Source organism: Mesoplodon mirus (genome assembly GCF_964341445.2).
Source record: "Mesoplodon mirus genome assembly, chromosome: 17".
Lineage (NCBI taxonomy): Eukaryota > Metazoa > Chordata > Mammalia > Artiodactyla > Ziphiidae > Mesoplodon > Mesoplodon mirus.
In genome coordinates, this window is record NC_138993.1 from 8,785,946 (window position 1) to 8,811,570 (window position 25,625).

The 25,625-nt window shown below is 38.6% G+C and overlaps 1 protein-coding gene across 2 annotated transcripts in view; it reads left to right on the forward strand.

Moving 5' to 3' along the window:
* The window catches only part of FRY (FRY microtubule binding protein), a 324,059-nt gene extending 314,279 nt beyond the window's left edge, over positions 1–9,780 (forward strand). For both annotated transcript variants that reach the window (XM_082602261.1, XM_082602262.1), the window contains exons 59-61: positions 4,068–4,178; positions 7,492–7,694; positions 8,333–9,780. In XM_082602261.1, coding sequence (XP_082458387.1) covers positions 4,068–4,178; positions 7,492–7,694; positions 8,333–8,591 — 573 coding nt within the window. In that variant the 3' untranslated portion in view covers positions 8,592–9,780. The remainder of the gene's footprint in view (positions 1–4,067; positions 4,179–7,491; positions 7,695–8,332) is intronic.
* Positions 9,781–25,625: the final 15,845 nt, after the last annotated feature.

Here is a 25,625-nt window from a genome sequence, read left to right on the forward strand (position 1 = left end):
TCTTCTGACATGTTGAAAATTTCTCAGATTTTTACCTAACTGGCTACATCATAAGCAAAGAACTGGCTTCAGAGCAGAATACAGAGAAACAAGAATGGCTATGCTACTTTTTTTTTTAACATCTTTATTGGAGTATAATTGCTTTACAATGCTGTGTCAGCCTCTGCTTTATACCAAAGTGAATCAGTCACACATATACATATGTCCCCATATCTCTTCCCTCTTGCGTCTCCCTCCCTCCCACCTCCCTATCCCACCCCTCTAGGTTGTCACAAAGCACCAAGCTGATCTCCCTGTGCTATGCGGCTGCCTCCCACTAGCTATCTATTTTACGTTTGATAGTGTATATATGTCCATGCCACTCTCTCACTTTGTTCCAGCTTACCCTTCCCCCTCCCTGTATCCTCAAGTCCATTCTCTAGTAGGTCTGCATCTTTATTACCGACTTGCCCCTAGGTTCTTCTGACCATTTTTTTTTCTTTTTTAGATTCCATATATATGTGTTAGCATACGGTATTTGTTCTTCTCTTTCTGGCTTACTTCACTCTGTATGACAGTCTCTAGGTCCATCCACCTCACTACAAATAACTCAGTTTTGTTCCTTTTTATGGCTGAGTAACAGTCCATTGTATATATGTGCCACATCTTCTTTATCCATTCATCTGTTGATGGACACTTAGGTTGCTTCCATGTCCTGGCTACTGTAAATAGAGCTGCAATGAACATTTTGGTACATGACTCTTTTTGAATTATGGTTTTCTCAGGGTATATGCCCAGTAGTGGGATTGCTGGGTCCTATGGTAGTTCTATTTGTAGTTTTTTAAGGAACCTCCATACTGTTCTCCATAGTGGCTGTATCAATTTACATTCCCACCAACAGTGCAAGAGGGTTCCCTTTTCTCCACACCCTCTCCAGCATTTATTCTTTGTACATTTTTTGATGATGGCCATTCTGACTGATGTGAGATGATTATCTCATTGTAGTTTTGATTTGCATTTCTCTAATGATTAATGATGTTGAGCATTCTTTCATGTGTTTGTTGGCAATCTGTATATCTTCTTTGGAGGAATGTCTATTTAGGTCTTCTGCCCATTTTTGGATTGGGTTGTTTGTTTTTTTGATATTGAGCTGCATGAGTTGCTTGTATGTTTTGGAGATTAATCCTTTGTCAGTTGCTTCATTTGCAAATATTTTCTCCCATTCTGAGGGTTGTCTTTTCGTCTTGTTTATGGTTTCCTTTGCTGTGCAAAAGCTTTTAACTTGGGCTTCCCTGGTGGCGCAGTGGTTGAGAGTCCGCCTGCCAATGCAGGGGACACGGGTTCATGCCCCGGTCCTGGAAGATCCCACATGCTGCGGAGCGGCTGGGCCCGTGAGCCATGGCCCCTGAGCCTGTGCGTCTGGAGCCTGTGCTCCACAACGGGAGAGGCCACAACAGTGAGAGGCCCTCATACCGCAAAAAAAAAAAAAAAAAAAAAAAAAAAAAAAAAAACTTCTAGCACAGTTAAAGTTTTCTTGAAAATAGTAAATACCTCGGGTTGTGTAATCTGTAACATGGCCCAGTTACAAATTTACTAGACTAACATCAGTTCTAGATTACTTTTAGAAATTGTCTACTGGGGAAAAAATTATAAAAACTAAAATGTAAGATTACTTGTCATATCTCACACTTGTTTGGGAGTATAAAGACAGTGTTCAGTCCTTTGAAGTAACAACATCTAGCAGTCCTGTAAAATATTCTCAACGTGGAAGGCCATCTGACTCTAAAGAAAATGCCACTTAGATTGTTAATTATATCCTATGCTAATTGGATAGTCATAGTGTAGTAGATATGAAGCCAAACATATTAAAGACTCTGCCTTAACTTAGCAATAGTGTAATTTGTTTGGGGCTGTAGTTCTTTCAGATTAATCAGTTGGTCTCCTCACAGTTTTACTATGTTTACTATGTTACTATTCACATTTAAACACTAAAATCTTCAAGCAATATAAGTTTTCACTTGCGGTCTCTAAGACTGACAAAGTCTAAATGAACTAATCAGAGAACCTAAAAGATCACAAATTATGTTTTTTCAGTGACATGTTTCCCATTAGAGCTTGTTTTTAACTGGACTGCTGTGCATGTTGAATGGGTACAACATTTGCAACCATTTATCACGTTGGGGCAAGCGATGCTAATACGGCTGACGGTTCTGCTCTTAGAAGAGGGCCGTGCTTTCTGTTGCATGCATTACACTGACCCTGTACTTTCTTTCCTTTCCTTTGTTTCCTGTGCCATGCTTGCTGTGTAGCAAATGGAATCTCTTGCAGTAAGTTAACTTTCTTTCATACTCTTTGTCCATTTAGGCATGGACCCATAACAATCTTATTTTTACTGTTACTATTATATCTCTTAGCATGTTTTCCCTTTTTTGTTTCATTTTCTTTTATTTGGTAGACTGAGACATGTAGTTTATTAGCATTCTGGGCTGCTTTCCTCCCAAAGTAGAAACCTATGTTGCTATGAACTCTCATGTTATCACTAGAATATTTTTAGAAACAACTACCATTATCTGACACTTAGAAAAGTCAGAGTTTTCATAGCTAGGTTCCACCCTAAATTGTGAAAGGTAACATTTTGTTTTTAAACAATACTTTTTTTGTCTGAAAGTCTCTGGCAGTTGTCTTTTATACCAGATTTTGAAAAGGTTTCCACAAAGGCAAGTTTAAATTATCATAAATGTGTTACTAAAACAACCAAACATCTAGTTTGGGTTAGCAAATGAGTGTAGCTACTTCTTTACACTTAGGCTGGTTACCAGCATGGAGAGATCAAATAAATCTAAGTAGAATTGTTTTTTCCCCCTAAGGGCCAGGGAGAGAGGAGAAAGAAAACTCCACCCATCATGGTCTTAGCATGAACTTTAGTCACTTTTAAAATTAGGGTCAAGAGTATGTTAATAATACTATTAATGGAATATGCTTCCTAAAAATCTAAATTTAAATGCTTGTCATTTCTCTCCTTAAACTGATTTGGGGGGAACAATTTTAAGTCACTTCAGTGGCTCTCAGTTCTTATTGAGTTCTTTATAGCCCATTAGTGAAAGAAAGGCCTATTTATCCTTACTTCACCACATTTGAAAACTGAACAGTGAAGAGTTTGGTTTAAGCCACATATCTCACCCACTTTCAGTGGTGACTGCTGAGCCATTAAATTCTATCTAGTGAAGGCTGTCCTTTTCCTCTAGCAGAATCCCATCTGCTACCTAGGAGCTAACCCTTTCTTGGGATAAAACAGGCAAAGTTTAGAGGCCATTGAGCAGATACAGCTCAAAGAGTACTATGATCACTGGTGGTGGAATTACTCATGGTTTATTCTTCCCTTGCAGTACATGTAAGCTATATAATGAAAACATTTTCAATTCCAGAGGTGTCTGTAGAGCTCCAGGGCCATTTTGTGTGCATATTTTTTAACATTCTTTCCACAGAAAGTTTTGCATGCTTTCATGATTTCTCCTTTTTGTAAGCATTTTGGGCCCTTTTTATCTCTTTAATTCAACAAATTTGTTGAGCACTGAGTAGAAGCATCATCATTAAACCTGATGCAGCACCTTAGACAGTCACGTGACTCTTGTGTTTACACAGACTTTAGGATGAGTGCCTACACCCTAAATGGCAGCCAGAGTTGTCACAAGGAATAATCTCCCAAGTGTCTGCTGGGTTTATAAATTTAACACCTAGAGCCACTTAATGCTGTGCCTTTCAAATATACTTTTAATAAAAAGAAACTGTTGAAAGATGTATAGCTTATAAAAATTAAGACAACTACAGCTATAATTTGTAGCTATTAAACCTGTAATTTAATTGGCAAATATAACGGAAATTTGGCAGTTCACTAAGTCCCTTGATAGCTAGCTACTACTTTCTAATTAGTCATCCTCCAGGAGCTGTTTTATTTAGAATGGTAACAACTAGTTATGGTTCCTTGATTTAAAAAAAAAAAAAGGTGCCTTAGTCTCCACTAAGATTTCACTTACTATACAAGAATGACCCTTAATAACTCTTTCTTCCCATGCAAATTCTCTCTTTAGCAACTGGAACTGTGTCAGAGGTTGTATAAGCTACACTTCCAGCTGCTGCTGCTTTTTCAGTCGTACTGTAAGCTCATCGGCCAGGTGCACGAAGTCAGCTCCATGCCAGAGGTGAGCCTGCCCACTCCCGACCCCAGGTCCTGCCATGAGTATCACTGCTTTCCTTTTGTTCTCCCTCCTGCCAGTTGATAAATGTGCAAGTGATTTTGTTCCCACATAATCCTTTCACTCAAACACAAGTCTTAAATACCAGTGTCTTATATTTATTTCCGTGCTCATGTGGCAGTGCCAGGACTAGGGTGAGGCAAGTGACACCTGGACACAAAATACAAGGACGACCTTGAGGGTGAGCCCCTCCCTGAATGCTGTGCCCAGGGCCTCACTTGCCTCCCCCTGGCCCTGTGTCTGGGGATCCTTATTTGAAAAAGCTCCTTGTGTTACGGTTTTTCTTACCTCTAGCTGTTCATACTTGATCCTACGTTGAGGTATAAAGGAAATAACTACATGATGTTTGATTCTCTTCAGCTTCCCTGCTCTGCTTAGCATCTGGATGCATTAATATTTTTAATGTAAAAGGTAAAGTAACTTGAGCATACAGCTTCTGAGTGAGCCAAATCTTTCCTAGACTTGAAAAACGACTACTGCAGTGTAGTAGATGAAATAGTGGTGGCGCACACTGGATATTGTGGAAGCTCAGGGTGAGTGCCTAGTTCATCTGGAGACGAGGAGGTTGAAAGAGGAAACTTTCTGGAGGAGGTCGCACCTGATTCTTAAAGGATGAGTTAGAATTAGATGAAGTGGGGGGTAAGGAGGAATGTTCCAGTAAGAAACAACAGCGTGGGCATAAACATGGTAGTGAGAAAGAGAAAGGAACTACAAGTACGGGCAGTTGAGGAGTGCTAGACTATAAAATGCAAACCAAAAGTAACGATGGACAAAGGCGGAAGAGATAAGTGAGGTGACATCACGCAAGAGCTGCACCTGTGAGTATTTTAGTTAGATCTTCACGGCAGGGATGTGGAGGGTGGATTTGGTGACAGCTAGACTGGAGACAGACAGACCAGTCAGTTACGAGGCCACGGAAATAGCTCAGATAAGAGGTGAGAGTTTGAACTAGGACAGAAGTGCTAAGTAAGGAGAGGGAGGAAACGTGGGAGATATTTTAGGACAAAAGGTCACTGAAACTGATTGGGTTGTGGGGGGAAGAGAGGGAGGAGTGGCGGACGATGCTCAGGTCCCCTCTCAGATGAACTATGTAACCACAGTGCCACAGCTAAGACAGGGATGTCAGAGGAGGCCTGAGACAATTGTACATCCACAGCTCCTGCCTGCTCGTCAGTGACCAACTCTGCCTGCTAGATCCCATCTTGCATGTAGTTAAATACAAGGATCTGCTGCTAAAGGTGCAGATGTGCTAACTGTCAGGGAACAGTCATGAGTCCATGAAACAATCCCATTGCAAGCAGCGGAGTGAGGATGGAACCCAGAAACCTCATGTCTGAGTTGGGGGTAGGGGAGGAGGAGACAGAATGACAGCCATTTAACCATAGTTATTACTCAGTGTGGAAAAAAGGAAAGTGACTATAGTTTTTAAATATACAGTTCGCCCTTGAACAACATGAGTCTGAACTGTGAGTCCACTTACATATGTGGATTTTTTCAATAAATATATTGGAAATTTGAAAAATCTCGCAAACATACCTAGAAATAGATATGTCGTGACTGCATAAAATATACATAGACATACATATAATATACAAAATATGTATTAATGGACTGTGTGTTATCAGTAAGGCTTCCGGTCAACAGGAGGCTATTAGTAGTTAAGTTCTAGGGGCGGGGGGCAAAGTTAGACTGTGCCCCTAACCCCGAGTTGTTCAAGGGTCAACTGTCCTTTCACAGATCCCAATTTCAAGGGAGACAGGAGTCAGACATCTTTGTTTATGAAGAGCTCTTCACAAACGAGTTTTCCTCCACAGAATCACAAATTATCAGATAAAAGAAAAGACAGTTGATGACTGGGATTTGCCCCATTGTCAAGATAAGCTTTACTCTTCTGGAAAGTAGGAACCGAAACCTCAGTCCATTCTTTGCTCCAAAACTAGAGGACAGTGCACATGCAATTCACATGTCATTTTCCATATTAAAAAAGTAATTCACGTTTCACTTAAGAGTAGTAAATTACATGTTGCATACCGTGTGTGTGTATATAATTATTTAAAATCTAATAAATTTAAAGTGAATTTTTCCCTAATTATTTTAAATCTAGGTAAGTTTTAAATACTTTACACACACATAATTTAAAACTTAACCTAGATTTAAAATAAGAAATTCACTTTCACACTTAAAAACTATATGTCTAAGACACTCTAACAACTTATGTAAAAGGATTACCTCCTTGAATTTTGAACCTGGGGCTGGAGTACAGAGTTGTATTTAATCGGCATCTGTGTGAAGACAGTCCTTGAGGGCTTCAGTTCTATACCTTGTACAGTGAGCAAGCTGGGAATGAAGACAGGTAAAGATGCTGGGTAAATGAACTTTTCAAAGAAACTGGGCCTCCTCAGCTTACATGACAAAGGGAAACAAAAAACCTTTAAATTCATCTCAGTTTCTTTTAAATGCTCTTGAGGTCAAACTGCAAAAAGAGCTGTCTCCCGCTCTACACTTTGGAGGCCCTAAGAAGTGACACAGGTTCTCTTTACGATTTACTTTTTAACAACTCAGAATCTTTTGGTTCCAGTAATTCTGAGGGAAAATCTCTCTTACCTGTAACATGAATACTAACATTACATTGAGATTTTTCCCCCTCCCTCTTAAAATTATGTCTTTCATCTTTTCCCGTGGCATAGGAGCAGGGAGAAAAGTTTATTCTTCAAACAGCATCTGTGTTCATAATTAAATTTATTGGGTACTTTCGTGCCAAGCTGTTTGTTTAACCTTTAAAATAACCTGAGAGGTGGGTAATTTGTGCCAAGCTGTTTGTTTAACCTTTAAAATAACCTGAGAGGTGGGTAATATCTTCAATCTCACAGATGATAAAACTAAGGTGCGTAAAATTTGGTTACTTGACTATGCAGTAGTCAAGAATGCAGAACTGGCATCTAATAAACCCAGCTTTAGCCAACTCCCGCGCCTGTTCCCTTGTGCATATGCCCTTCTGCTTAAATAGACGACATTTTAAAAGGAGTTGATCTTTTATATAAGGAGAGCATCCCAACTGTTGATATAGTTGAATACAACGCATTCAGTCCCATAACCCTACATATACCACGCAGTACGGTTTCATCTGTCTTATTTTAGTTTACCGAGATATTAAGCTTCTGCTTAACCAGACCTCATACAGTCAAATTGTTTTTTACTTTGGGGATGTAAAATCCAGCCTGCAACTAAATACAGTAAAAATACTTTTTTTTTTTAACAGCTGCTAAATATGTCCAGGGAACTGAGTGACCTAAAGAAAAACCTGAAGGAGGCTACTGCAGCCATCACAGCTGACCCTCTCTACATAGAGGGGGTGTGGTCTGAGCCGACCTTCACGTCCACTGAAGCAGCCATCCAGTCCATGCTCGAGTGCTTGAAGAACAACGAACTTGGCAAGGCTTTACGGCAAATCCGGGAATGCAGGTGACGCTACTATTTCTATTTAGAGACGGTTAAAGGAAATGCATGCCTAATAGTTAGTTACTTTGTCATGGTTGGGGACTAAATCACTACGGAAGGAACACCGAGATGTTTATATAAACCCTTCTCAGATGCTTCCCATTACCATGCCAGAAACATCAGATTTCAGGACTTATTGTTTGAAGTGTTGGTTTCGGTTCTGGTCATCTCTAAAATGTTCAAACGCTTCAAAGTATACGCCAAAATAATTTTAAAACTAATTATTTGAATGTAGCCTCTTTGGGTTTTTTCTTCCTACATTTTGATAGTATATTCACATTCATTGTAACCAGAATGCTATAGCAAATAAATATTTTAAGATTATGGGATTCCATTCTGATATTTTTTTACTTTAGATATTTTATCAAAACCAATAATATTCAATATTCTAAAACTGATCATGTGATGTCTGTACAACTCTGAATATTACTAAAAAAGCCACAGAACTATATATTTTAGATAGCTGAATTGTATAGTTTGTGAATTATATCTCAACAAAAGCTTTTGTATTAAAAGCAATTTTCTTATACTAATAAAGACTCATAACCTCTCAAACTTGTGAATAATAGTGCCTCTAATCTGCTCTTCTTTTCTGACTGCAGAAGTCTGTGGCCCAATGACATCTTTGGAAGCAGCTCTGACGATGAGGTCCAGACACTACTGAATATTTATTTCCGTCATCAAACTCTGGGACAAACAGGTACTTACGCACTGGTGGGGTCTAACCAGAGCCTGACCGAGATCTGCACCAAACTGATGGAGCTGAACATGGAGATCCGGGACATGATCCGCAGGGCCCAGAGCTACCGGGTCCTCACCGCTTTCCTTCCAGACTCCAGTGTTTCCGGCACTAGTCTCTGACAGGAGCCTTCCGTCCCCCATGGGTGCCAAGCTGGGGGTGCTGCCATGCTGGGGTGACGTCATTCAGTGTCTTCTCAGCCTTCAAAAGGCTTGGTCAGACTGTTCTCCCTCTTGTTACCTGTAGTACTTTTTCTAAAGAGGATGGCAGAACTTCCCACGTGTAGCAATACTATAAGAAACAAGGTAGCATAGGACATTCTGGAACAGCCTCCATCCGTCATGCTGTGTGGCACAAATGTGTTATTTTACTGAGCAAATGCAACTCACTACTGAAGATGTGACTTCCATTGCATACCAAAGCCGACTACTCTGAACAGTACCTTCCTTTCTAGAAACAATTTTAGATTGGCAAAAGTGCAATGTTTTCTTTGCTAAAAATATTTTATATTCTAAAACTTGTACATTCTTTCCTTTTTTTTTTCTTTGTTTGGTGGGCTGAGGAAGGGGCAGGCAGAATGAAGCTGGCCACTGCAAACTGTAAGACGGTCAAAAGCTGACAGCCTGTATATATGAAAAGGGAATTGTAAATGGACAATTTAATGTACACTGAAATTTGAATACAATTACTGTATCTAAAAGGAGCTGCTAGGAAGTACCTTTCTTATGTTGCTAGGCTACTGTTTCGAAAGCCCTGGATCTCTTTGCAGGGGTCTGTGATTAGGACCCTCGCACCAAAAATGGTCCAGAGAGACCTTTTTTTAAAGGATCTTGGCTGCTTTTTACTATAAGGTTGCTTTTATGAGCATATTTATACTACAGAATGATGAGTGTTAATTTTAACCAACTTGGCCATTTTGTAGAAAAAAGTTAAAGACATTCAACATTATAAATTCCAAGTCTCTCTTTCCACCTGTTACGCATGCATATTTTAATATTCGTTTGGATAGCTGGAAGTAGAATCATAATGGTAAAATATGAGTTGTTACTTTGTTTCTTAAGAAATGTCATTTTATTTGTAATATATATGTAAAGGGCCATTCTTAAGTTTTCTCCTTAAACTTAATGCTGTCAAGTGTTAGCTGTGTGCATGTAAACCTGTTGCACATTAGAAACATATTCAAAGTTTATCTGTGTAACTTATTCACTCTGTAAATACATTTAAAGTTTTTGTGATGTAATCTCGGTTAATATTCTGTTCAGAACTTCCTTTAGACTAAAAGAAAAAAATACATATTGACCACAGGTTTTATTTCTGCTTAATGAAGGTTTTTGCTGTTGACACATTTATAGTTTTGTGTCTGGGTTGCCACAGTGACAACTCCAAGGGGTGCCACACTCATATGTGTTCCATGAATGGCAGCCAGTGGGGTTGTGAGGCAGTACAGTGACCCTGAGGAGCAGGAGGCCTCTGTAACCTCTTGAAGTGGACACCAAAGACTGTGACCCTCAACCAGTGCTCACTGTGATCAAAGAGAGAAATCAGAGAAGAATCAGAGAAGAATAAGAGCTTGAATTGTCCATAACCTATCATTAGGTTGTCATCCTTAAAATTTTGAAATAGACCCATAATGATCAGGAAAAAGTAGTAAGAATTTTGTTCTTTCACCAAAACCCATCTATTCTTCACCCCACTCAAAAAACAGGGTCATGGACACATAACAATCTAATCTCTGTGGTCTTCCTACTCATACTTCTTAGATTAACAAATATAACTTGCTTTCCTAACATGCACCAACTAAATCATAAGTAGTAATTTTCTAGAAGTACCCTGCGACAGAGCCTGACCCAAGATTTTTTTAATGTTACCATAGGTACAACTATTCACTCATCTTAAAGACTTTCTGGACATTGCTGTCAACATACTCTTCTGATGATTTTCACCTTACCATAAAGATGATTCTCCATGATGTGTAGAAAAGAAACTGAATCACAATCTCTCTGAAAAAAAGTCTTACATAATGCAGGTCTCTGTGGTTAACAACACTAGCCAACTCTCAGAGTTCTGCTGGGACCCACAGTAGAAAGGACTGAGTGGTTGTGACTGAATTTTCCACCATGGCCTCTTATCCAGCAAAGAACCACCATGATGGGTTACTCTTTTAAAAAACGGAGATTTCAGTAATATAATCTGTAGTCATGGGAAGTAATGGGTTTTTTTCTGTTTATTTTTTTAAAAAACAGATTTGTTAATGTGAAAGATTTCTTCTACTTTTCCACTATTTCTTAACCTTCTCTCCCTTGAGTATAAAAGAAAGGCCCTTTGAAGCTGCAGACCTGCCCCATTTGAGCCCAACAATCAATGACTTCAGAGCTGCAGTCCAATCTCCTTGGGTATTGTGTTGTGCCTGTTACTGAAGTGTTAATTTTCACTTCGCAAGGAACAGGGATGGCGAAGAGAGTAGAGGTAGAGCTATCCACCCAAAGGAGAGGGCAGATGTCTAACAGATGTTTCTGGGGTAAGAGAAATACCTCCTCATACCTCCATGCTTTCTAGTTCCAAAACATGATACACTTTACCCACGGGCATAAAACAATTCAGACAGGTGCACTGCAACTTAGACATAACTTGATTAAAATTGTAGTGTCCAAATCGAGTATTTTAGAAAAAGCACCATACATTTTAGAGGCACGCGAATGTCTTATTCTCACAAATAGGTGAGACCGTTAATATGTTAGTACAGCTGTGAAATAAGGATGCTTGTAACTTAGCACTGCGCCTGCACACATGTCCACAAACATGCACAGAGTTAGGTCTTAAGGCTCTTCAGGTTCCAAATCCTAATGCTGTTCTTTTCAGTGAATTGCAAATTACAGAAACAAGCGGGGAGCATCTAGGGAGGGGAACAAGCAGGGGTGCCCAGAGAGGTCACTGAAGCTCTGCACACTTTCCCCAAGCCCTGCCCTACACAGCTTTTCCACATGGATGTTCATCTGTGTCTTATATCCTTTAAGAACAAACCAGTAACAGTATTATCATTTAAGACAAATTCCTTTCAGAAGCTTGGTGTTATCCTCACTACAGTCTTGCTGCTCAAAGCACACAGACCAATATTAGCTACCTCTTCTGGGAGCCTGGAAGAAACACAGACTCTCAGGTCCTACTGCAGACCTAAAGATTTAGAATCTGCATTTTGACAGAACCCTCAGAGAGATCCCCAGAAAGATGGGAGAGTAGAAGGACCTGAGCTCACCCATCTCACGAAAACACCAAAATCAAAACTAACAGCTGAACGACCATCGACAAAAATGACTGGAACCTACCAAAAAGATAATCAACTTCCAAAGACAAAAAAGAAGCCACGGGCCTCCCTGGTGGCGCAGTGGTTGAGAGTCCGCCTGCCGATGCAGGGGATATGGGTTCGTGCCCCGGTCTGGGAGGATCCCATATGCCGCGGAGCGGCTGGGCCCGTGAGCCATGGCCGCTGGGCCTGCGCATCCGGAGCCTGTGCTCCGCAACGGGGGAGGCCACAACAGTGAGAGGCCCGCATACCGCAAAAAAAAAAAAAAAAAAAAAAAGAAGCCACAATGAGACGGTACAAGGATTGCATTCGCGATATAATCAAATCCCATACCCACCAGGTGGGCGACCCCCAAGCTGTAAAATAATCATATTGCAGTGAGTTCTGAGCCCCAGGTCAGGCTCCCTACTATGGGTATATGGAATTGGGAGGAGGAGCCCCCAGAGTATTTGGCTTTGAAGGTCAGAGGGGCTTGATCGCAGAAACTCCACAGAACTAGGGGAAACAGAAATGTCACTCTTGGGCGCACACAAGATTTCATGTGCACTGGGACCCAGTGGAAAAAGCAGTGACTTCATAAGAGCTTGGGCAAGACCTACCTGCTGATCTTGGAGAGTGTCCTGGAGAGGCAGGAGGTGGCTGTGGCTCACTGTGGGGACAACCTTAGCCACTGGGGACAGACACCAAAACCAACGGGAACTACGAACCAGCAGCCTGCAAAAAAGAGACCCCAAACACAGTAATATAAGCAAAATGAGAAGACAGAAAAACACACAGCAGGTGAAGGAGCAAGATAACCCACCAGACCTAACAAATTAAGAGGAAATAGGCAGTCTACCTGAAAAAGAATTCAGAATAATGATAGTAAACATGATACAAAATCTTGGAAATAGAATAGACAAAATTCAAGAAACATTTCACAAGGACCTAGAAGAACTAAAGATGAAACAAGCAATGATGAACAACACAATAAATGAAATTAAAAATACTCTTGATGGGATCAATAGCAGAATAACTGAGGCAGAGGAAGGGATAAGTGATGTGGAAGATAAAATAGTGGAAATAACTACTGCAGAGCAGAATAAAGAAAAAAGAATGAAAAGAACTGAGGATAGTCTCAGAGACCTCTGGGACAACATTAAACGCACCAACATTGGAATTATAGGGGTTCCAGAAGAAGAAGAGAAAAAGAAAGGAACTGAGAAAATATTTGAAGAGATTATAGTTGAAAACTTCCCTAATATAGGAAAGGGAATAGTTAATCAAGTCCAGGAGGCACAGGGAGTCCCATATAGAATAAATCCAAGGAGAAATACACCAAGACACATATTAATCAAACTGTCAAAAATTAAATACAAAGAAAACATATTAAAAGCAGCAAGGGAAAAGCAACAAATAACACACAAGGGAATCCCCATAAGGTTAACAGCTCATCTTTCAACAGAAACTCTGCAAGCCAGAAGGGACTGGCAGGACATATTTAAAGTGATGAAGGAGAAAAACCTGCAACCAAGATTACTCTACCCAGCAAGGATCTCATTCAGATTTGATGGAGAAATTAAAACCTTTACAGACAAGCAAAAGCTGAGAGAGTTCAGCACCACCAAACCAGCTTTACAACAAATGCTAAAGGAACTTCTCTAGGCAAGAAACAAAACAGAAGGAAAAGACCTACAATAACGAACCCAAAACAATTAAGAAAATGGGAATAGGAACATATATATCGATAATTACCTTAAATGTAAATGGACTAAATGCTGCCACCAAAAGACACAGATTGGATGAATGGATACAAAAACAAGACCCATATATATGCTGTCTACAAGAGACCCACTTCAGACCTAGAGACACATACAGACTGAAAGTAAGGGATGGAAAAAGATATTCCATGCAAATGGAAATCAAAAGAAAGCTGGAGTAGCAATTCTCATATCAGACAAAATAGACTTTAAAATAAAGACTATTAGAAGAGACAAAGGAGGACACTACATAATGATCAAGGGATCGATCCAAGAAGAAGATATAAAAATTGTAACACCCCACTTTCACCAATGGACAGATTATCCAAAATGAAAATAAATAAGGAAACACTAGCTTTAAATGATACATTAAACAAGATAGACTTAATTGATATTTATAGGACATTCCATCCAAAAACAACAGAATACACATTTTTCTCAAGTGCTCATGGAACATTCTCGAGGACAGATCATATCTTGGGTCACAAATCAAGCCTTGGTAAATTTAAGAAAACTCAAATTGTATCAACTATCTTTTCTGACCACAACGCTATGAGACTAGATATCAATTATAGGAAAACACCTGTAAAAAATACAAACACATGGAGGCTAAACAATACACTAAATAATAACGAAGTGATCAATGAAGAAATCAAAGAGGAAATAAAAAAATACCTAGAAACAAATGACAATGGAGACACGACGACCCAAAACCTATGGGATGCTGCAAAAGCAGTTCTAAGAGGGAAGTTTATAGCAATACAATCCCACCTTAAGAAACAGGAAACATCTCGAATAAACAACCTGACCTTGCACCCAAAGCAATTAGAGAAAGAAGAACAAAAAAACCCCAAAGTTAGCAGAAGGAAAGAAATCATAAAAATCAGATCAGAAATAAATGAAACGATAGCAAAGATCAATAAAAGTAAAAGCTGGTTCTTTGAGAAGATAAACAAAATTGATAAACCATTAGCCAGACTCATCAAGAAAAAAAGGGAGAAGACTCAAATCAATAGAATTAGAAATGAAAAAGGAGAAGTAACAACTGACACTGCAGAAATACAAAAGATCATGAGAGATTACTACTAGCAACTCTATGCCAATAAAATGGAAAACCTGGAAGAAATAGACAAATTCTTAGAAATGCACAACCTGCCAAGACTGAACCAGGAAGAACTAGAAAATATGAACAGACAAATCACAAGCACTGAAATTGAAACTATGATTAAAAATCTTCCAACAAACAAAAGCCCAGGACCAGATGGCTTCACAGGCGAATTCTATCAATCATTTAGAGAAGAGGTAACATCTATCCTTCTCAAACTCTTCCAAGATATAGCAGAGGGAGGAACACTCCCAAACTCATTCTACGAGGCCACCATCACATTCATACCAAAGCCAGACAAGGATGTCACAAAGAAAGAAAACTACAGGCCAATATCACTGATGAACATAGATGCAAAAATCCTCAACAAAATACCAGCAAACAGATTCCAACAGCACATTAAAAGGATCATACACCATGATCAAGTGGGGTTTATTCCAGGAATGCAAGGATTCCTCAATATATGCAAATCAATCAACGTGATACACCATACTAACAAATTGAAGGAGAAAAACCATATGATCATCTCAATAGATGCAGAGAAAGCTTTCGACAAAATTCAACACCCATTTATGATAAACACCCTCTACAAAGTAGGCATAGAGGGAACTTTCCTCAATATAATAAAGTCCATATATGACAAACCCACAGCCAACATCGTCCTCAATGGTGAAAAACCGAAACCATTTCCACTAAGATCAGGAACAAAACAACTGTCACCACTCTTATTCAACATAGTTTTGGAAGTTTTAGCCACAGCAGTCAGAGAAGAAAGGGAAATAAAAGGAATCCAAATCAGAAAAGAAGAAGTAAAGCTGTCACTGTTTGCACATGACATGATACTATACATAGAGAATCCTAAAGATGCTACCAGAAAACTACTAGAGCTAATCAATGAATTTGGTAAAGTAGCAGGATACAAAATTAATGCACAGAAATCTCTGGCATTCCTATACACTAATGATGAAAGTTCTGAAAGTGAAATCAAGAAAACACTCCCATTCACCATTGCAACAAAAAGAATAAAATATCTAGGAATAAACCTTCCTAAGGAGACAAAAGACCTGTATGCAGAAAATTATAAAACACTGATGAGAGAAATTAAAGATGATACAAATAGATGGAGAGATATACCATGATCTAGGATTGGAAGAATCAAGATTGTGAAAATGATTCTACTACCCAAAGCAATCTACAGATTCAATGCAATCCCTATCAAACTACCACTGGCATGTTTCACAGAACTAGAACAAAAAATTTCACAATTTGTATGGAAGCACAAAAGACCCCAAATAGCCAAAGCAATCCTGAGAACGAAAAACGGAGCTTGAGGAATCAGGCTCCCTGACTTCAGACTATACTACAAAGCTACAGTAATCAAGAGAGTATGGTACTGGCACAGAAACAGGAAGATAGATCAATGGAACAGGATAGAAAGCCAAGAGATAAACCCACACGCATATGGTCACCTTACAACTGATAAAGAAGGCAGGAATGTACAGTGGAGAAAAGACAGCCTCTTCAATAAGTGGTGCTGGGAAAACGGGACAGCGACATGTAAAAGTATGAAATTGGAAGACTCCCTAACACCATACACAAAAATAAGCTCAAAATGGATTAAAGACCTAAATGTAAGCCCAGACACTAGCAAACTCTTAGAGGAAAACATAGGCAGAACACTCTATGACATAAATCACAGCAAGATCCTTTTTGACCCACCTCCTAGAGAAATGGAAATAAAAACAAAAATAAACAAATGAGACCTAATGAAACTTAAAAGCTTTTGCACAAGAAAGGAAACCATAAACAAGACCAAAAGACAACCCTCAGAATGGGAGAAAATATTTGCAAGTGAAGCAACTGACAAAGGATTAATCTCCAAAATTTATAAGCAGCTCATGCAGCTCAATAGCAAAAAAACAAACAACCCAATCCAAATATGGGCACGAGACCTAAATAGACATTTCTCCAAAGAAGATATACAGACTGCCAAGAAACACATGAAAGAATGCTCAACATCATTAATCATTAGAGAAATGCAAATCAAAACTACAATGAGATATCATCTCACACCAGTCAGAATGGCCATCATAAAAAATCTAGAAACAATAAATGCTGGAGAGGATGTGGAGAAAAGGGAACACTCTTGCACTGCTGGTGGGAATGTGAATTGGTACAGCCACTATGGACAACAGTATGGAGGTTCCTTAAAAAACTACAAATAGAACCACCATAGGACCCAGCAATCCCACTACTGGGCATATACCCTGAGAAAAACATAATTCAAAAACAGTCATGTACCAAAATGTTCATTGCAGCCCTATTTACAATAGCCCAGAGATGGAAACAACCTAAGTGTCCATCATCTGATGAATGGATAAAGAAGATGTGGCACATATATACAATGGAATATTACTCAGCCATAAAAAGAAACGAAATTGAGCTATTTGTAATGAGGTAGATAGACCTAGAGTCTGTCACACAGAGTGAAGTAAGTCAGAAAGAGAAAGACAAATACCGTATGCTAACACATATATATGGAATTTAAGAAAAAAATGTCATGAAGAACCTAGGGGTAAGACAGGAATAAAGACACAGACCTACTTGAGAATGGACTTGAGGATATGGGGAGGGGGAAGGGTAAGCTGTGACAAAGCAAGAGAGAGGCACGGACATATATACACTACCAAATGTAAGGTAGATAGCTAGTGGGAAGCAGCCACATAGCACAGGGAGATCAGATCGGTGCTTTGTGACCGACTGGAGGGGTGGGATATGGAGGGTGGGATGGAGGGAGACGCAAGAGGGAAGGGATATGGGAACAGATGTATATGTATTACTGATACATTTTGTTATAATGCAGAAACTAATAAAAAAAATTTTTTTAAAGTATGGTACTGGCACAAAAACAGAAATACAGTTCAATGGAACAGGATAGAAAGCCCAGAGATAAACCCACGCACATATGGTCACCTTATCTTTGATAAAGAAGGCAGGAATGTACAGTGGAGAACGGACAGCCTCTTCAATAAGTGGTGCTGGGAAAACTGGACAGGGACATGTAAAAGTATGAGATTACATCACTCCCTAACACCATATACAAAAATAAGCTCAAAATGGATTAAAGACCTAAATGTAATGACAGAAACTATCAAACTCTTAGAGGAAAACATAGGCAGAACACTCTATGACATAGATCACAGTAAGATCCTTTTTGACCCACCTCCTAGAGAAATGGAAATAAAAACAAAAATAAACAAGTGGGACCTAACGAAACTTAAAAGCTTTTGCACAAGAAAGGAAACCATAAACAAGACCAAAAGACAACCCTCAGAATGGGAGAAAATATTTGCAAATGAAGCAACTGACAAAGGATTAATCTCCAAAATTTATAAGCAGCTTATGCAGCTCAATAACAAAAAAACAAACAACCCAATCCAAAAATAGGCAGAAGACCTAAATAGACATTTCTCCAAAGAAGATATACAGACTGCCAAGAAACACATGAAAGAATGCTCAACATCATTAATCATTAGAGAAATGCAAATCAAAACTACAATGAGATATCATCTCACACCAGTCAGAATGGCTATCCTCAAAAAATCTAGAAACAATACATGCTGGAGAGGGTGTGGATAAAAGGGTACACTCTTGCACTGCTGGTGGGAATGTGAATTGGTACAGCCACTATGGAGAACAGTATGGAGGTTCCTTAAAAAATTACAAATAGAACTACCATAGGACCTAGCAATCCCACTACTGGGCATATATCCTAAGAAAACCATAATTCAAAAAGAGTCATGTACCAAAATGTTCATTGCAGCTCTATTTACAATATCCCAGAGGTGGAAACAACCTAAGTGTCCATCATCCGATGAATGGATAAAGAAAATGTGGCACATATATACAATGGAATATTACTCAGCCATAAAAAGAAATGAAAGCGAGCTATTTGTAATGAGGTGGATGGACCTAGAGTGTGTCATACAGAGTGAAGTCAGAAAGACAAATACCATATGCTAACACATATATATGGAATTTAAGAAAAAAAATGTCATGAAGAACCTAGGGGTAAAACAGGAATAAAGACAGAGACCTACTAGAGAATGGACTTGAGAATATGTGGAAGGGGAATGGTGAGCTGTGACAAAGTGAGAGAGTGGCATGGACATATATACACTACCAAACGTAAAATACATAGCTAGTGGGAAGCTGCTGCCTAGCACAGGGAGATTAGCTCGGTGCTTTGTGACCACCTAGAGGGGTGGGATAGGGAGGGTGGGAGGGAGGGAGATGCAAGAGGGAAGAGATATGGGAACATATGTATAACCGATTCACTCTGTTATAAAGCAGAAACTAACACACCATTGTAAAGCAATTATACTCCAATAAAGATGTAAAAAAAAATACCCATATGATCACCTCAATGTATGCAGAAAAAGCTTTTGACAAAATCCAACACCAATTTATGATAAAAAAAAAAACTCTCCAGAAAGTGGGCATGGCAGGAACATACCTCAACATAATAAAGGCCATATACAACAAACCTACAGCTAACATCATGCTCAATGATGAAAAGCGGAAAGATCAGGAACGAGATTAGGATGTCCACTCTCCTCACTTTTATTCAATCTACTTTTGTAAAATCTAGCCATGGCATCAGAGAAAACAAAGAAATAAAAGGAATCCAAATTGGAAAAGAAGAAGTAAAACTGTCACTGTTTGCAGATGACATGATATTATACATAGAAAATCCTAAAGACGCTATCAAAAAACTACTAGAGCTCATCAATGAATTCAGTAAAGTTGCAGGATACAAAATAAATACACAGAAAACGGTTGCATTTCTATACACTAATAACGAAAGGTTAGAAAGAGAAATTAAAGAAACAATCCCGACCAGTCCCTCCCATCAAGCCTCTTAGATAGCCTCATCCACCAGAGGGCAGACAGCAGAAGCAAGAAGAACTACAATCCTGCAGCATGTGGAACAAAAACTACATTCACAGAAAGATAGACAAGATGAAAAGGCAGAGGGCTATACAGCAGATAAAGGAACAAGATATAACCCCAGAAAAACAACTAAATGAAGTGGAGACAGGCAACCTTCCAGAAAAAGAATTCAGAATAATGATAGTGAAGTTGATCCAGGACCTGGGAAAAAGAATGGAGGCAAAGGGCTTCCCTGGTGGCGCAGTGGTTGAGAGTCCGCCTGCCGATGCAGGGGACACAGGTTCGTGCCCCGGTCTGGGAGGATCCCACATGCTGCGGAGCGGCTGGGCCCGTGAGCCATGGCCGCTGGGCCTGCGCGTCCGGAGCCTGTGCTCCGCAGGGGGAGAGGCCACAGCAGTGAGAGGCCCGCCTACCGCAAAAAAAAAAAAAAAAAAAAAAAAAAAAAAAAAAAGAATGGAGGCAAAGATCGAGAAGATGCAAGAAATGTTTAACAAAGACCTAGAAGAATTAAAGAACAAACAGAGATGAACAACAATAACTGAAATGAAAGCTACACTAGAAGGAATCAATAGCAGAATAAGGGAGGCAGAAGAACAGATAAGTGACCTGGAAGACAGAATGGTTGAATTCACTGCTGCAGAACACACAAAAGAAAAAAGAATGAAAAGAAAACAAGACAGCCTAAGAGACCTCTGGGACAGCATTAAACTCAACAACATTCGCATTATAGGGATCCCGGAAGGAGAAGAGAGAAAGAAAGGACCAGAGAAAATATTTGAAGAGATTATAGTCGAAAACTTCCCTAACATGGGAAAGGAAATAGCCACCCAAGTCCAGGAAGTGCAGTGAATCCCATACAGGATAAACCCAAGGAGAAACATGCCGAGACACATAGTAATCAAATTGGCAAAAATTAAAGACAAAGAAAAATTATTGAAAGCAGCAAGGGAAAAATGACAAATAACATACAAGGGAACTCCCATAAGGTAAACAGCTGACTTCTCAGCAGAAACTCTACAAACCAGAAGGGAGTGGCATGATATACTTAAACTGATGAAAGGGAAGAACCTACAACCAAGATTACCCAGCAAGGATCTCATTCAAATTCGATGGAGAAATCAAAAGCTTTACAGAGAAGCAAAAGCTAAGAGAATTCAGCACCACCAAACCAGCTCTACAACAAATGCTAAAGGAAGTTCTTTAAGTGGGAAACACAAAAGAAGAAAAGGACCTACAAAAACAAACCTAAAATAATTAAGAAAATGGTAATAGGAACATATATATCGATAATTACCTTAAACATAAATGGATTAAATGCTCCAACCAAAAGACACAGGCTTGCTGAAAGGATACAAAAACAAGACCCATAGATATGCTGTCTACAAGAGACCCACTTCAGACCTAGGGACACATACAGACTGAAAGTGAGGGGATGGAAAAAGATATTCTATGCAAGTGAAAATCAAAAGAAAGCTAGAGTAGCAATATTCATATCAGATAAAATAGACTAAAATAAAGAATGTTACAAGAGACAAGGAAGGACACTACATAATGATCAAGGGATCAATCCAAGAAGAAGATATAACAATTATAAATATATATGCACCCAACATAGGAGCACCTCAATACATAAGGCAACTGCTAACAGCTATAAAAGAGGAAATCGACAGTAACACAGTAATCGTGGGGGACTTTAACACCTCACTTACACCAATGGACAGATCATCCAAACAGAAAATTAATAAGGAAATATAAGCTTTAAATGACACAATAGACCAGATAGATTTAATTGATATTTATAAGACATTCCATCCAAAAACAGCAGATTACACTTTCTTCTCAAGTGCGCATGGAACATTCTCCAGGATAGATCACATCTTGGGTCACAAATCAAGCCTCAGTAAATTTAAGAAAATTGAAGTCATATCAAGCATCTTTTCTGACCACAACACCATGAGATTAGAAATGAATTACAGGGAAAAAAAGTAAAAAACACAAACACATGGAGGCTAAACAATACGTTACTAAATAACCAAGAGATCACTGAAGAAATCAAAGAGGAAATCAAAAAATACCTAGAGACAAATGACAATGAAAACAAGACGATCCAAAACCTATGGGATGCAGCAAAAGCAGTTCTATGAGGGAAGTTTATAGCTATACAAGCCTACCTCAAGAAACAAGAAAAATCTCAAGTAAACAATCTAAACTTACACATAAAGGAACTAGAGAAAGAAGAACAAACAAAACCCAACGTTAGCAGAAGGAAAGAAATCATAAAGATCAGAGCAGAAATAAATGAAATAGAAACAAAGAAAACAATAGCAAAGACCAATAAAACTAAAACCTGGTTCTTTGAGAAGATAAACAAAATGGATAAACCATTAGCCAGACTCATCAAGAAAAAGAGGAAGAGGACTCAAATCAGTAAAATTAGAAATGAAAAAGGAGAAGTTACAACAGGCAGCACAGAACTACAAATCATCCTAAGAGAATACTACAAGCAACTCTATGCCAATTAAAATGGACAACCTGGAAGAAATGGACAAATTCTTAGAAAGGTATAACCTTCCAAAACTGAACCAAGAAGAAATGGAAAATATGAACAGACCAATAACAGCTAATGACATTGAAACTGTGATTAAAAATCTTCCAACAGGGTTTCCCTGGTGGCCCAGTGGTTGAGAGTCCACCTGCCGATGCAGGGGACACAGGTTGGTACCCCAGTCCGGGAAGATCCCACCTGCCACGGAGCAGCTAGGCCCGTGAGCCATGGCCACTGAGCCTGCACGTCCGGAGCCTGTGCTCCACAACGGGAGAAGCCACAACAGTGAGAGGCCCACGTACTGCCAAAAAAAAAAAAAAAAAAAAAAATCTTCCAACAAACAATAGTCCAGGACCACATAGCTTCACAGTTGAATTCTGTCAAACATTTAGAGAAGAGCTAACATCCATCCTTCTCAAACTCTTCCAAAAAACTGCAGAGGAAGGAACACTCCCAAACTCATTTTATGAGGCCACCATCACCCTAATACCAAAACCAGACAAAGATACTACAAAAAAAAAAAGAAAATTACAGACCAATATCACTGATGAACATAGATGCAAAAATATTCCACAAAATATTAGCAAATAGAATCCAATAACACATTAAAAGGAACATACACCATGATCAAGTGGGATTTATCCCAGGGATGCAAGGATTCTTCAATATACACAAATCAATCAATGTGATACACCATTTTAACAAACTGAAGAGTAAAAACCATATGATCATCTCAATAGATGCAGAAAAAAGCTTCTGACAGAATTCAACACTCATTTATGATAAAAACTCTCCAGAAAGTGGGCACAGAGGGAACCTACCTCAACATAATAAAGGCCATATACGACAAACCCCCAGCAAACATCATTCTCAATGGTGAAAAACTGAAAGCATTTCCTCTAAGATCAGGAATGAGAGAAGTATGTCCACTCTCACCACTATTTTTCAACATAGTTTTGGAAGTCCTAGCCACGGCAGTCAGAAAAGTAAAAGAAATAAAAGGAATACAAATTGGAAACGAAGAAGTAAAACTGTCACTGTTTGCAGCTGACATGATACTATACATAGAGAATCCTAAAAAAGCCACCAGAAAACTACTAGAGATAATCAATGAATTTGGTAGAGTTGCAGGATACAAAATTAATGCTCAGAAATCTGTTGCATCCCTATACACTAATGATGAAAAATCTGAAAGAGAAATTATGGAAACACTCCCATTCACCATTGCAACAAAAAGAATAAAATACCTAGGTATAAACCTACCTAGGGAGACAAAAGACCTCTATGCAGAAAACTATAAGACACTGATGAAAGAAATTAAAGATGATACCAACAGAGGGACAGATATACCATGTTCTTGGATTAGAAGAATCAATATTGTGAAAATGACTATACTACCCAAAGCAATCTACAGATTCAATGCAATCCCTATCAAATTACCAATGGCATTTTTTAACAGAACTAGAACAAATCATCTTAAAATTTGGAGACACAAAAGACCCTGAATAGCCAAAGCAGTCTTGAGGTAAAAGAACGGAGCTGGAGGAATCAGACTCCCTGACTTCAGACTATATTCAAAGCTACACTAATCAAGACAATATGGTACTGGCACAAAAATAGAAACATAGATCAATGGAACAGGATAGAAAGCCCAGAGATAAACCCACACACCTATGGTCAACTAATCTATGACAAAGGAGGCAAAGATATACAATGGAGAAAAGACAGTCTCTTCAATAAGTGGTGCTGGGAAAACTGGACAGCTACATGTAAAAGAATGAAATTAGAACACTCCCTAACACCATACACAAAAATAAGCTCAAAATGTATTCGAGACCTATATGTAAGACCGGACACTATAAAACTCTTAGAGGAAAACATAGGTAGAACACTCTTTGACATAAATCACAGCAAGATATTTTTTGATCCACCTCCTAGAGTAATGGAAATAAAAAAATAAATAAACAAATGGGACCTAATGAACCTTCAAAGCTTTTGCACAGCAAAGGAAACCATAAAGAAGACAAAAGGACAACCCTCAGAATGGGAGAAAATATTTGCAAACGAATCAACGGACAAAGGATTAATCTCCAAAATATATAAGCAGCTCAGGCAGCTCAATATTAAAGAAACAAACAACCCAATCCAAAAATGGGCCGAAGACCTAAATAGACATTTCTCCAAAGAAGACATACAGATGGCCAAGAAGCACATGAAAACCTGCTCAACATCACTAATTTTTAGAGAAACGCAAATGAAAACTACAATGAGGTATCACCTCACACCTGTTAGAATGGGCATCATCAGAAAATCTACAAACAACAAATGCTGGAGAGGGTGTGGAGAAAAGGGAACCCTCTTGCACTGTTGGTGGGAATGTAAATTGATACAGCCACTATGGAGAACAGTATGGAGGTTCCTTAAAAAACTAAAATAGAATTACCATATGATCCAGCAATCCCACTCCTGGGCATATACCCAGAGAAAACCATAATTCAAAAAGACACATGCACCCCAATGTTCATTGCAGCACTATTTACAATAGCCAGGTCATGGAAGCAACCTAAATGCCCGTCAACAGACAAATGGATAAAGAAGTTGTAGTACATATATACAATGGAATTTACTCAGCCATAAAAAGGAATGAAATTGAGTCATTTGTTGAGACGTGGATGGATCTAGAGACTGTCATACAGAGTGAAGTAAGTCAGAAAGAGAAAAACAAATATCGTATATTAATGCATGTATGTGGAACCTAGAAAAATGGTACAGATGAACCGGTTTGCAGGGCAGAAGTTGAGACACAGATGTAGAGAACAAATGTATGGACACCAAGGGGGGAAACCACGGTGGGGTGGGGATGGTGGTGTGCTGAATTGGGCAATTGGGTTTGACATTTATACACTGATGTGTATAAAATTGATGAGTAATAAGAACCTGCAGTATAAGAAAAGAAACAAACAAACAAAAACTAATACTAAACTTTCTTTGCTTATTTGTATGGAAATATGTTAATATAAATGTTTCAGACATTACATGAAATTTCTAAAAATCATATGTTCTGATATAATGTTATAAGTCATAATTCTAGTTATTACTTTAAAATTTATATCTCCAAAATAACTTAAAACAATAAAAAATAAAATAAAAATCTAACTTTCTCTTTTGAAAATCAAAGAGTAATTCCCATAGTCCTACAATAATGGGATAATTAGTTTTGAAACCTTTCAAGTTTCGTGTTTCATACAAAAAGAAAATCATATTAAATAATTTTAAAAAATTAAACATGGACTTTGTTGCACAAAGACAAGATCTCCCCCCACAAAAAATAGAAACAATCCCATTTACTATCACAATAAAAAGAATAAAATACCTAGGAATAAACCTACCTAAGGAGGCAAAAGACCTGTACTCTGAAAACTATAAGATGCTGATGAAAGAAATCAAAGACACAAACAGATGGAAAAATATACTATGTTCTTGGATTGGAAAAATCAATATCGTCACAATGAC